The sequence below is a fragment of the Pundamilia nyererei genome, unplaced genomic scaffold (assembly GCF_000239375.1).
Source record: "Pundamilia nyererei isolate P.nyererei 1_Seehausen unplaced genomic scaffold, PunNye1.0 scaffold00072, whole genome shotgun sequence".
Classification (NCBI taxonomy): Eukaryota; Metazoa; Chordata; class Actinopteri; order Cichliformes; family Cichlidae; genus Pundamilia; species Pundamilia nyererei.
Genome location: NW_005187473.1, coordinates 1,866,614 through 1,881,048, shown reverse-complemented (window position 1 = coordinate 1,881,048; position 14,435 = coordinate 1,866,614). Strand labels below are relative to the sequence as shown.

Sequence of the window (14,435 nt, the reverse complement as noted above, 5' to 3'; positions counted from 1 at the left end):
ACTCCTTCATCCTGGCTCTTGCTGACATCACATGTGGCTCAGCAAAACTCTCTGCCCTGAGAGACTTTCCTTGTAGGATTAGGATTAAATCAGAATGAGGCTCAGTGTACCAGCCCAGGAAAAGCACTAATCATGCTGCACTAATTAAATGTAAGCTTCTTTTTTTGGTGCACCTTTCGTTGTCAGACCCATTGTGCCCTTTTGCAGCACAGAGGAAACTGGATAAGCAGACGAGTGGACATAAGTGGAGGCCGGACTGCATTGTTCAGTAGATTTTTTTCCAATGTTTGGCAACATGCTACTATTCAAAGACCTGTTCCTCATTTACATCCCGTAATGCAGTTTGGGAGCAGTCAGTAGAAGGTGTGCGATACTGTTGGTTTACTCGTTGCCTGAAAACGAGACAAGAGAACAGCAGTGTTGTCCCCCCCCCTCCCGCTCCGGAACTGCCTCCCTCTCTGCTGCCTGTTGACTTTGCAATTGATTCCTGTGGGTTCGTCGACGCCATCCCACACTCCGCCGCAAAAAAAAGAGCAACGTGCTCGAGTACGTGTCATCAGAGAGGAAACACTCACTGGCTACTGGTTGATTATTCATTGTGGATGCAGTGGGACTTTTAGTTTAGCTTCACTGTCTTTCTTCATCTTTAGTTAGAAACCTCCTCTCCCTTCAGAAATTGCTATGTGCATTAGGGCTGCAGAATGACACCGCACTCCTCCTCCACTTTAAACTGGTAGGCAGTGTTGGGGGATGGTGGGCAGCAAAAAGGGCAACAGCTCGCCTTCAATTCACCCACTGTTCCATTCCTCAAAATAAGCCTAGATAATGACAAAACATTGTTTCCTGGGTGAGTGACCTGCTTCATCACTGACCTCAAAACGCTAAGTGCATTAGTCTGTGTTATAGCACACAATTATCACTAAGTATCTGCTGAATCTGGAAGAATATTGATTAACATGTTACTTACTTTGGCATTTTATAGCTTTGAGGGAAACGCATCGGCACTTTTTTCATGTGGTTGCCGTCGATTGCTTGCAGCCGTTCCCCAATTTTGCAGAGTCGGAAGATTGATTGATTACTCTCAAACCCTTCAGGTCAACTTAGCTGAAAGATTGTGAACAGGCAGAAATGTCTAGCTTTAGAAGTGTTGGTAAGCACATTTCTTTTCTGCTGAACGGAGCCAGTTGAAGTTGCTTTTTGTTACCTGTTTTCAGTGTTTATTATAGATTGTGTGTAAATGTTTGGCATCACCGCCATCATGTTGAATATTGGTTTGTGGTCCAGAATTCTGAATCCCAATACTGACCGTTTTGTCTTGCTTATTTCTGGAGTTTACAGAGACTATATTTGGATAAGAGGGTTTACTGTAGCATCAGCTGTTGGTTTTTGAAGAGCGGTTTTGAAGCCTCAGCTTTACCATTGTGACCATTCCCATCACTCCCAGCGTTATTAAAAATGTGGTCTTGGACTCCACATTTTAAAGGGCTTAAACCTCCTCCAACATAGTTATAGCAATTTGTATGTTACTGTGGCTCTTTATAGGTAATAATATGTTTAACTAAACCTCAGCAAAGACACATGTTTGTTGGTAGTAACATCACTATAACCGCCACCATGAGCCATATCTTTTATCACATCTACTGTATTTGTGTTTAAGTTACCACGTAATGGGTTGGTTGGCCACATTTTCTAAATGTGCCTGTGCCACTTACGATATATTCTTTGATCTAGGATTTACAAAGGTTTTAACTACAAAAAAAAAAAAAAATATCAAAGAGTGCTGCCCCAGACTTCTTCAGTCCAGCCTCTCTGTCACTCTCAACTTTTTTCATCTTTTCTGTTTTCTGTTTCCAATTCATTGTGAAAATGAGACCGTACAGACACCACTTTATCTGCCGGTTTAGAAATTTGACAGTCCCTTCATTGATTGAGTGTGAATAGGGGCATCTGTTGAATTAATGAAGCCGTGCAGATGTAGATGACTCTTTGCGACCATGGTTTTCTTCTGTTCGGCTGGCTGGTTCTTTTCCCTCTCACCGGATACACTCCAGACTCCTCGTGTGCTGCCTATTGAGTGACTTTTTGTCCATTTCAATGCTCTATTTGTATGGAGAATAATGATTGATGGACTTTGGGGGTGGTGAGCTTGCTGTGTTCCCAATCTGCTGTTCCCTTTAGCGCCTGTTTGGGGAATCTGACTTGGCCAGCACTCAGAATGGGATCAGAGCTATTTCTGGGGGATGTTTTGGTCACACTGGCAGTTGAGTTTGAGAGTTGGCCCTGGTTGCAAGTTACAGAGAGCTCACGCCTCTGAGCTGAAACTGGGAACCTAATCTACGCTGACGATTGCATGGTTGGGTCTGGAGGAAGTCAACAACTTTGTGAGGGCCGCACTTCAAAACCAGAACAGATTCCTTAGCCGGATGTTAGATGTGAAGTTCAGGTCACATAGTTTTCTCATAGCTCTCTCTTTCTGCTCTGTTCTTCATTTCAGCACCAGAGCAGCTGTGGAAAACTTTTCTGGTCTCTGTTTTTAGGGGAGAAAACATTAGTGAAAGCAGAATTTTTATATACTGTAACTAAATATACATAAATTGGAGGTCATAAGTCACACAAAGGTAGTTCATAAAGCTTTACGACTCTTTTCTAACTTGATTAGGTTTCTTCCAACTACAAAAATTCAAAACTTCAAAGATGTCCATCACAGTTTTCCAGAGCCTATGTAATGTCTTAATCTTGATAGTCTTTTTCCAAGCACAAGTCTAAACCAAAGCTCATATATTATATTAAAAGTAAAAAAATCCTCACAAGGAATAAATTCATTGTATTGCTTCATAATTAATTATCTGACTCCATGAACACAGTGCTGTCTAATAAAATAATTAGGCTCCTTAAACAGGATAGCTAGTTTGAGTGTAGCGTTTGACCTTCTCTCACACTTCAGCTCCTGTTTGTGACCGAATGGGTTGTTTGTGTCAGCAGACGGTGGACGGTAGCTGGTGGCTGTCTTAGGCTTCACCTATGTAAATTTGAGTCACTGTGCTATACCTCTTGACCATCATTTTAATTTTTAAAAACTAGCTGAGTGAAAACCAAGATGTATTATTGGTATAAATTAAGATTAAATCCAGGTACGATTAAAGTCATCTTTTGAACCACTTACATTATAAAGTAAATTATTTTAAAGCATGTAGGACCTGAACTGCATCAAGTAGCAACTCGCATAACCAATACTGTTAGCAAAATTTAGCGCTTCTTTGTTATTTCAACATTTGTACTGGTGGATATTTGAGTGATATGAAATACAATACTTACTTTTTAAAAGAGAATTCCTAGACCACTTTGCTTGAACCATTGCTATTTTTTTTTAAACATAAAAAAAACCCAACAGTTACCAATCTTGGGATCAAGCGGACCATGAAAGATCCACCCAGTGCATCCACCTGGGAAAATAAGGGCCTATTTGTTGGCCACATTCAAAGGAACCTTTAAATTTGGACAGGCTTCATTGCCTTGCTATGCTGTAAGCAGCTTCCAGATGTGAAGGATGTAGCGTCTGAATCGGGATGCACAGTGTATGACTCAACTATACAGGCTATGCTAACCAAGCTTGCTAGAAGAGGTGGGAGATATAGCATATCGTAATATTTCAAGGACATTTGTGATAATTATATTTCTGACAATGTTGAAGAAAAAAACCCACTAAATAATGTTTTATCACTTACCGGAGCTATCGTAAAGCAGCAGTAGCATTAGGGCAAACAAAGTGAGAGCTGTTTTCCATTCTTTTTTATCCAATGAGCTACTATCACTGAAGACTCTGTGTTCTTCTGCTTCTGTCCCAAATGATAATAATTTGTTTGTTCTCTCACGCTTTGTTGGAGGTTATCATGGTGGCTCCCTTCGTAGGTACTAAATCATCATTGTATGCTGGCACGCTGCTTCCAGTCAGTGTGAACTCATTGTGTTCCCATATCATTGATAACCACGGCATTATTGTGGACAGTATGGTACAGCTCTAGTTGCTAGCTTTAGTTGATAACTTAGCATTCTGCCCTCTTTTCCAATAATGGTCACTTCTAGGCTTCCAAAATATGGTGGCTGCCAAAATGCTAACATTGAACTTTCAAAAAAAACCTCCCACAAGTGAAATGGTGATTTCATGGTGGCTAAGTCCATGAATGAAATTAAATTCTGATGCTAGCAGCGGCACTTTCTCTCATTCTTGCTTTAGCTGTGTTATCCGTTGCTATCAAATCACTTGGTCTCTGAGTAATGTTCTTCACTTACCCTATGTGATGAGCATTTGATATTTTTTTACTGCATTTACTATATCTGTGCAGTACATGGTTTTTTTTTATGTCTATTTTTAGATAAAAAAGGAGTTGCATGTCAACAGTTACCACATATCTTCTAGTATGTTTTTCACTCGAGGCAGTGTAGTGAGACCGATGTGGCTGCAGGCTGACTAGAATTAGCAGCCTCTCTGTCATTTGAGTTACAGCTGAGGAAGAAAAGGCCAGCAGCAGTAGGCGAGTGAGGCTACATGAGGAGTGCTTTGGCAGGGGACCATGTTGTGCTAGCGAGGAGGACTGCATGCTTGGATATATTAGCAGAGGTTTTGTAACCATTGTAATGAAACGGCCCTGCTCCTGCAGCCGCTGAAAGGCCTTCCAACACCGAATGATTTGGAGCCAAGGGGGAGAGGAAGCGGCTTAAAGCTGAGCTTCGGTCACCGGGTAAAGAAACTACAGGACAAGTATGCCATTCACCAGTTTATTTACACTCCCCTTGTTTGTTAGCACAACCTGGTCCTTTTTGTTTCAAGAGTTAACACATGCACATTTGGCAGACGTGCTTGTACGGGTACATGCACTCAAGTGAATACCAGCAATTTTACAATCTTGAACTCCAGATTATTGTCTCCCTCCAAGGCTTATCAGAGTATATGCAGAGCAAATAGTCTCTCTCATGTTCACTGTCAGACACACACGGCTAATACACAGTCTCACATTCTTGCCTGATAATTGTTTAATTGCAAGACACTTCATATTGTCTCGCTATTATTTCCATCTTGGTTATCTTATGTCTGCTGTCAGGTGTATTTGGCAATGAACTGTTTTTCCCTCGCATGCACCCACACCCTACACTCCCTATTCTTACACCTGTCTGGTGCCAGTACTGTGATAAAGCATCGCCATAAATTCCTGAGCTTTGTTAAGAGGTGTCAGTGGCCGAGGGCAGCAGGATCAGGAAAGGCATGTGCTTATGCGTGTTTTTATGAAAGCCCTCTTGCTTTGTGTTACAGTAATACGGTGGGTGCATGTCCATGATAAAATGTTGGAGGTTGACACAGTTAGCCAGCTCAGGTGTCCTCCAGAAGAATGCAGACCTTTTGCCCTTTGACCTAAGAACATGGCCCTGGAGGGCTGGGTGTCAAGTCATCGCCCCTGAACCTAAGCTTGTGAGGTGTCACGTTACCCTGCTGGCTGCTGCCACAAGGCCAGAGGCTACAGAGGACACAGCTTTCATGTGTGTGTATGTGCCACAGTCACACAGTGCAAGTGTTATTACCTTTAGGATTAGTGTGTGTTGCCTCGGTCCATGTTGATTATCCAAAGAATGTGACAGCAGCAGAGAACTGATGATTCTCGCTCTAGAAGGTGAAGGCATTTGTTAGTGAGGTAAATGAGCTAATGTAGGTCATAAAACGTGGGTGCTGTGTTTCTACTGTCCTGTGTTTTAATTCAGCAATGATGCAACAGCTGTCCTTACTGCACTGGCACATGTTCAATAATTACTGGGATGACAGTTTGATTAGAAACAAACGTTTTCATTCAAATTCAAAACTCAAGACGTGTGCACGGATGCCGCATAAAAGTGTAGCTAATATCAGCTATCTGTGTTAATAACACAATGCCAATATTTCACTTTTAAAAATCACTGATATTATAAACACTAATCATGATGCTCCTACACAATTATTAAAAATATCCTTGTTTATATAATCTTGCTCAGATATTTCTCATATTAATCTTTTGACGCTGGTGCATTTTGCCTTCAAGCTTAACTTGAACATGTTGAGGCTGCCCAAACTAAGAGATTAGCAGAATCTACAATATTATAATTAATGTAATACCATGTTTGGTTCTAGTAGTACAAGCATTGTCTGGACAGCAACGGTACAGTTACTTTCCTTAATCAGATATATGCTTAGTCTTATATAAAGTGTTGTAAAACAAATAGCCATATGCCTATTTTAGCAAGGATATTGCCTGACATGTGTTGTTTTCCTGTGGCTGTATTGTTGCCACTTTAAACAAGAGACAGGATTGTTTTTACTGTAAATTAAGTGACAATTCTCAATGTTTATGTACAGCCTGTATTAAATGCATGTTTACCAAATACAAAAACCCGTGGGTTCAATTAAATACGGGTTCTAGTTGTACTCTATCTGATCTGCACTGTAAATCAGATTATAAGAGAACAAAATAGTTTTTTCACGAGGAATTTCACTTCTAAACTCCTCCCAAAAGCTCTCTGTATACTACCCCTGATGTTTGGTGTATTTGCACTACCAGTGGTCTCCACCCGTTTTTTCCCATCTTAGAGCACCTCTATGTCTATTATAGGCAGGAAGCTGTGACAAGGAAGGCTACTGAGCTGGGCTAAAAGGAGTGTAAACATGGTTTGATGAGGAATGTGAGAGAACAGCCGTGTTCATTTTGTACATTCACCAGTGGGCTTGCCAGCCTTCCAGTCGTCCATCTAGACCTCGGAGTGCCTGGACAAGGGGTGCCTTTGTCCCTCATCTGTCGGCTACACCCTGCCCTGCTCCTGCCCCCCATCTTACCCTTCTCTCCATCCTGTTGCACCTCCTCTGCCTCCCTCTTTTCACCCGTGGGCCCTCACCCCAGAATAGCACAGCGGGTTCCCTCAGAAAAATAGAACTGGTGAAGTTGGCAGGATCAGGCGCTCTTTGCTTCTTCCTCTGTTCACTTTGTCGCTCTCTCCATATTTGTTCTGTCTCTTACATCACTATTTGTTTCCAGAGTTTATTCAGAGAAAGTAATTAGCCATTCAAAACAAAAACTACATTAGTGGCTTAAACAAGGAGTCTCAACTCAATACAATATAGTGTGAATGGGTTGAATAGCTTCTCAGTGCCAACACTGAGGAGCTATTCACTCGTGTTGCTTAATATCTAGGCCAGATCTAAAAACACTCATCAAAAGACCTTCAAAAAGTAAATTCCTTCTCTGAATCATGTGTTTCAGCTTTAATCTTCCATGACCCATGCAGTGAGGTATCAGCTCTTTAGTTAAAAAAGGCAGGTAAGCCATGGAGGAAATCTTGTTAAAGGAGTGCTGAAAGCAGAAAATAGTTATTTAAGTCAGGTTCAAGCTTCCTGTAGGGCAGACTAGGCAGGATGCTCATAATTTGACATATTCCACTTTAATCACTCAAATCGTAGCTGACTCTGTGTCAGCTCGTTCCGTTTTTTTGCCAGGTAGATTTTTGGGGCTTGGAAGATGACAGTGTGTTTGGCTGTGGGGACCTGAATTCAAACCAATAGAAAGAATATACAAATGGGCTGTTGTCAGTACAAGAAAGTGTTCAAAATTCAAATGAACTATGAATCAGATTCCTGGATCTGAAATGGGTGGCTTCCTGATAGTTCCTGATAGCAGAGCCTGCAGCTAATTCTTTTGGGGGTTTTGTCAGTCATTGGCATTGCTTTCAGATACAGTCAGCTATTTTAACCAAGAAGGCTCAGACAGACCCAGAGGACAGAAAGGAGACAGAGCGACTGATGTTAGTACCAATGACTGGTAGGGAATAACTGTTTAAGTTTATAGCAAGTAAAGAGACCAAAAATGGTAACTGGTAACACATTAGCCTTAACAGCTGTGTCCGTATTGAACTTAAATTCTACTGCAAATTCTCCAAAATAGCCCAAAATATTTGAATTATTTGCCATACAAGAAAATCATGATGAAAGCTTAAGTCCTGTAGACTAAACAGTGGTTGTCAGACACTCTATAGACACAGAAATCTTCATGTTCATTTAGACATCAAGGTAGGCGAGAGCTGCCTACAAGGTCAACCCCAAATGGATATCTTCCAGCTTGAATAATGACTGTGTAATTCTACCTCAGCCCTGAAGCAGCTGGTGTCTCCGGAAAGACATTTCCCTGCTTTTCTTTCTTTTGGAAGCGTAATGAGATTCCACTAAAATTTCCATCGTGCTTAGTTGAATTAATACAATATATTGCAAAGAGACCTCAGAAAAATATTTACATTTTTAATATTACATCCGTTTCAGCAACCCTTTTCATCATAACCGTTAATTATCTTGAACATAGCTTGGGTCTACATATATAGACTGTAGCTGTATTATAAAGTGCTGAAGTGTTTATATGAAGCGTTGCCTCCCATATGTGTCTGTCACTGGATTACTGGGTTTCATGTAAACCTAATCACTTGATGATGCTGTGAGGGTGTAGCACTTTCCTGTAAATTATGGTTCACGCCTTTGATTTTAAATATTTTTTTTCCTGTCTATATCTAAGTAAAATTATCCTGGGGAACCAGTAACCTAAAGAATTTGTGACTGATGGTTACCTGTCTATTTCTTTCAATACTACACAAACTCTGCACTCCCTATTCCTGCACCTGTGTGGTACCAATACAACCTTAATGACTAAATAAACATGAAAATACAAAGAAAGAATAATCACATTTTCTCTTGTCCTGTCATTTCCTTTGTAGATTGTCTTGACCTGCCCAACACCGCCAGCTTTTCACCTCCCTCCAGCCCAAACCCGGCCAAGAAGAGCAGCTCAATCAACTGGTCGTTCCCAGACAAGATCAAGTCCCCACGTACCGTCAGGAAGATCTCCATGAAGATGAAGAAACTCCCAGAGCTAAGCCGTAAGCTCAGCGTCAAGGGGACCCAAAACAACAGCAGCAGCAATGGAAGCAGTCAGCTAGAACCGAGGGCCCATTCTCCAAAAGCAAATGGCAGCGGGTCAGAGGTTGTCTTGCAGACTTCAGGGCCTCCTCGGTTAGCTTCATCTGGGGGTGGGCAGGCTAGCCGTAATGTGATCTCACGCTACCACCTGGATAGCAGTGTGTCCACACAGCACAGCTTTTATAAGAAGAAAAGCAGTGGTAGCTCAAAGTCTGCCAGTAAAGGTGGCTACCTCAGCGATGGTGACTCGCCAGAGCTGGTGGCCAAATCTGGCAAACATGGGTCTGGAGAGGGGAAGGGAGGAAAAGGCAAGGATACAGAAGGAGGAGGTGGAAACTCCAGAATCAACGGCACAGAGCTGGACATTGATGCTTTCCGTCATTACAGCTTCTCAGAGCAGCCCAAGTGCAGCCAGTACATCTCAGGACTGATGAGTCTGCATTTTTATGGAGCAGAGGACCTCAAACCCCCACGTATTGACTCTAGAGATGTCTACTGTGCCATCCAGGTGGACTCGGTTAACAAAGCACGAACCGCTCTCCTCACCTGCCGAACAACCTTTTTAGATATGGACCACACCTTCAACATTGAGCTGGAGAATGCCCAACATCTGAAGCTGGTAGTGTTCAGCTGGGAGCCCACACCCAGACGCAACCGTGTTTGCTGCCATGGCACAGTGGTACTGCCTGCTCTCTTCAGAGTGACACGTTCCCACCAGCTGGCGGTAAAGCTGGAGCCACGTGGAGTTATCTATGTCAAGCTGAGTCTGATGGAGCAGTGGCAGAACTCATTGAACGGTGGTCCAGATGGAGACAGGGAGCCACAGGTGTTTGGTGTGGAGGTGTGGCGAGTGGTGGAGAGGGAAAATTCAGGACTGATGGTACCACTTCTTATAAGCAAATGCATCAATGAAATCGAGAAGAGAGGCTGTCAGGTGAGTGTAATTCTGTTCTCGTTTTCCCCAAATAATTTTTGTCAAAAAAATAAGAATAAAAGTACAATATCTCTGTTTTGAAACATGCTTATATATATATAGTCTAATCCTCTTCTCTAATGAGTCAGATTCATTTTTAAATAAGGCTGGTAATGTCGAATTTTAGAAATAATTTTTAAAATAGGAGGGAAAGAATGGCTGGAGGAATAATTCCACATTCACAGCATCTTTTTAGCTCCATGAAATGAGCACACACCCTGCAGCCATCAGGAAGGCTCAATAACTGGCATGAACTGAATGGACAGAGGAGACGTAGCACACTTAATGATGTCACGGAGTTTCTGGCTTCCTGAGGCAACTGGCTCTTTTATTCAGGGAAAGAGGCTCAGAGTTAAGAGGTTGCTGTAGTCATAGCAGGAGTGACAGAGGAAATGAGAGTTCATGAGGCCTTTGACAGCCAGCATAGAGAGAGCACAAAGAGGAAGAAGCGTTTCTCCTAATTAGAACTGAGACAGCAGCAATAATAACGTCTGACCACTGTTTTTGACTCATCACTCTAGAGGGGCATGCAAGGGCCAATGGTAGTGCCTTGCTTGCCCCTCTAGAGTGTTCTTGACTGATCTCTTTAGAGGGGCATGCAAGGTTCAATAGGCAAACTTTTGGTGCCTGTGCATTATATTAGACTCTGTCTTCTACCACCTACGGCAGTACAGCAGAAGTAGTAGCAGCAAACCTTCCAATTTATAATAAATTGGAGAAATTTATTCATTTGAGCTCCAGTAAACAGTTTTTTACTCTCCATCTCCAGTAAGCCTGTGGCTTAAAACTTAAGGTTGCATATTAGCAACACGTCTGAAAGCCTGACTGGTGGTTGAATTGCACTGACATTTAAACAGGAAGAGAAATACAGCTCTCAATCACCTACAGCTTCGTTTTAGTCTTCTTTTTTAACTTTTCACTTTCTGTGAGTCAGACAGTGTTAAAACCTGTTAGCAGTCGGACGTACCGCCCACGGTACATTGGATGGTTTAGGGGACTAATTGTAAATTTGTAGGACTGCTAAGGGGTTAAAGTGCAGTGTTAAATTGGTTTAGGGATATTTGTGCGGTATACACAAATATAAGATGTGAGTCTGATGGTAAGCACTGCCTCATTCACTCTGTAATTCTGTGCTGTGATATCAGTCTCTGCTTCTCCTTCACTCAGTCTGACAGTGTTTGTCGTCTGTCCCTCGCAGCTGTTTTGCTGCCTTTGTTTCTTCACAAAGATGCAGAGCAGCCTTTGTACATGCTATCAGTCTGAGATCAAGTGTAAGGGCTCCTCCAGGCTGCAGGCAGATAGAGTTCACGATGAGGATGACACCAGATCCCAGAGGAATTTGCAGGTTGTGTCACCAAAGCACGTATGGCTAGATGTGTAGCATTGCGCCTTTTCAAATGGCTTCATGGAGACTTTCTCTCAAAGTCTCTTAGAATTGTGTGTCCTCTGGGCTTCTGCGAGATGCTGGTTGTTTGTGAGTGTTTTGAAAAGACTGCAACTCATGCTATGTATGGGAGCACTCAGAGTGCTTTAAAGACAGGGGGATGTGTTTTTAAAAAGAGCTTTTATACATGTCATATATGATGCACACAGATATTGGGACATGTTAGGAGCAGCTATTCAGATGCATGCCTTTATACAGAACAGAAGGGTTTTTTTAAACAGACTTTTCATTTAATCATTGTGACTTCATCTGTCCTTTAAAGGCAGTGCCTTGGAGCTTTCATACATAGATCTTGATTACGTAATTGTTCCATGAAGATTCTTTTCGAAAATTACAGTTTATGTCATCTAGCAGTGATGATATAAGCAACAATCTTACTTATGCTATCTTAACTGGTTATTGAGTTCTTAACTGCTTATTGATTCAGGGTTGTGGAGGCCGATCCCATGAGTGAGAGGCAGAGTGAGACAGATTTTCTGATGCTGTTTTCTGACTTCCATTCTCAATGAATGAATGAATCGACAAGCTCTTTTTTATACTTGACATGACAAGAAAAACCCTTCTACAACTTGAGATGTACCTTTTAAGAGCATTTTTTTTTGTTGCTTTAAGTGATTTTATTTTCTCAGTGGATGATGGTAAATTTACACAACAGTCTTTAACTGTGTGCTTCCTTAATACTTCCTTCAATCCACACTCAAGGCCCAGAAGCTGGAAATATTAAGACACTTTGTTTTGACACAAGTGTTGTAATTATTGTGGCTAAGAGACTCAATTATGAGAGCAGCATAAAGTTTACTACTTCATGTTCTCCCTATGCATGGATATTTCTTCTACGGGCATGCCGGCTTCCTCCCACAGCTCAAAGACATGCATGTTTGGAAAATTTATGTTTCTAAAATTTTTAGGTGTAAATGTGGGCGAGTGGTGGTTGTGTTTCTCTCTGTGTTAGCCATGTAACAGACTCGTAATCTGTCTAGGGTGTACACAGCAATCTGTGATAGGTGAGACAGGCTCTATCCCTACCATGACCCCAAATTTGACAAGCTGTTGTGAAAGTTTCAATCTTTTTGTGCTTTAATTATTAGTATTACTTAGTATTGATTAATACTATGTCACACACATGAAATGGGCGATCGTGGCTCAAGAGTTGGGTGTTCGTCTTGTAATCGGAAGGCTGCCGGTTTGAGCCCCAGCTCAGACAGTCTTGGTCGTTGTGTCCTTGGGCAAGACACTTCACCTACCGCCTACTGGTGATGGCCAGAGGGGCCGATGGCGCAATATGGCAGCCTCACCTCTGTCAGTCTGCCCCAGGGCAGCTGTGGCTACAACTGTAGCTTGCCTTCACCAGTGTATGAATGTGAGAGTGAATGAATAGTGGAATTGTAAAGCGCTTTGAGGGGTCCCGAAAAGCGCTATATAAACGCAATCCATTATTATTATTATAATGTCAGTGGGTGTTTTTCACAATTACGTTTATATTTTATAAACAAAAAAATATTACCGATTGCTGACTGCCTGATAAAATAATTAGCATATTGAGTTTTGCCCATGTCATCTCCCATCATGTGTGTCTTTGTATGCAGAGAATACGCCCACATAAATACCCTAAAGTCAATTAAATGCACTTTTCTTTCTGTCCTTTAACTCTTTGTTGTTTAAAATATTAAAGATATTCCTAAACCAAGAAAAAAAGCTTCTGACCCCTCCACATCACCTAGACATCATCTTTCCTCTGGATCTCATTTCTACATATAGGGTTGGCTAGTGGTGCCTGTTGTGCTGCCCAGAGGCCACAGTTCTTAAGTCCTTTTTTTTGCTAACAGCTGTTCCCCGCCTGCACTCAGCTCTGCCCCAAAGAGAGAGCCTTCGCTTTTTTGTTTTTTTGTTTTTTTTTCTGAATGGACTTGTTGTTCATTGTGCCCAGTGACTTCTGTTTACTCGCATACAAAGCCAAATCCCTGCCTAATCTGTCCTCCTCACTCCCTCTCGTGTGAGGTTTAGAAAAACGCTGCTGGACTCGACGAGGAGAGTTCACAAATAGCTGCTCTGGTGGGATGGGGGAGACATTATAGCGCTCCTACGCTGGAGCCCGGAAAGGCCGGCGGTGTGTGTGCAAGTGTGTTTTGTGAGGAACCGGGCCCAACCCGCCATTCACAGCCCACTGATTTAACACGTTTCCAGGGCAACCACACCAGTTGGTCTGCTATGCCACATACCAGACAGACACATGTAGGAGAAATTATGGTATGTCTGTAGCCGGGCCTAATCCCAGCATAACAAGGAGAGCGCTGGTGCCGAGTTACAAACATCAGATGTCTCAAGTTTCTTTAGGTCACAGTCTGGAGCCTTAGGTAAAGAAACATAAATGCTTTATAGCTTAGTCCTTTCATTTTTAATGCTGAGCTGTCACTTGGATTTTAGAAGATCTCAGTGTTTATCCATTCATTCATGAGGATGTCAACTCTAAGATCATTTCACTTTGCCAGCTAATTTAGTGTCATGTATTACTGTTCGGTTTCATAAAGAGAAAATGGTCCAGGAAAATGGTCCTCAACATGTTGTCTCCAGAGTGGGAGGTTAATTTTGCTTTTACCATACTGTGTTTAAGTCTTTACTTTTGCAATTGTCAGTTTTGTGGAAATGATTTATTACAGCAGCAGAATATCATGAGAGACTCATCAGGCTCATGACTGTTGCAAATATGTTAGGATAATGTTATGTGGAGTGATGAGTATGCATAGCTCTGGGGTCCACAGGTGCACATATATAGTAGAAGTAGGGCTGCTCAATTAATCGAATTTTAATCACGATTACGATCTGGGCTTTCAACGATCATTAAAAATGACTGAGCCGATTATTAGCCCCTCCCTCATTTATCCGCGACACCTTAAGGGCCGGTCCGTGAAAATATTGTCGGGCATAAACCGGTCCGTGGCGCAAAAAAGGTTGGTTTATTTTTTTAAAGTCATTGTTAACCCTTTAAAGCCGGTCAGAGCAGCACGCTCCGTTTTGCGTAACTATTTTTAAATCCCTGTAGAACC

The 14,435-nt window shown here is 42.0% G+C and overlaps 1 protein-coding gene across 1 annotated transcript in view; it reads left to right on the top strand.

Moving 5' to 3' along the window:
• Positions 1–14,435, top strand: part of syde2 (synapse defective 1, Rho GTPase, homolog 2 (C. elegans)) — a 47,511-nt gene that overhangs the window by 13,103 nt on the left and 19,973 nt on the right. The window contains exon 4 of the mRNA XM_005737024.1: positions 8,773–9,908. Coding sequence (XP_005737081.1) covers positions 8,773–9,908 — 1,136 coding nt within the window. The remainder of the gene's footprint in view (positions 1–8,772; positions 9,909–14,435) is intronic.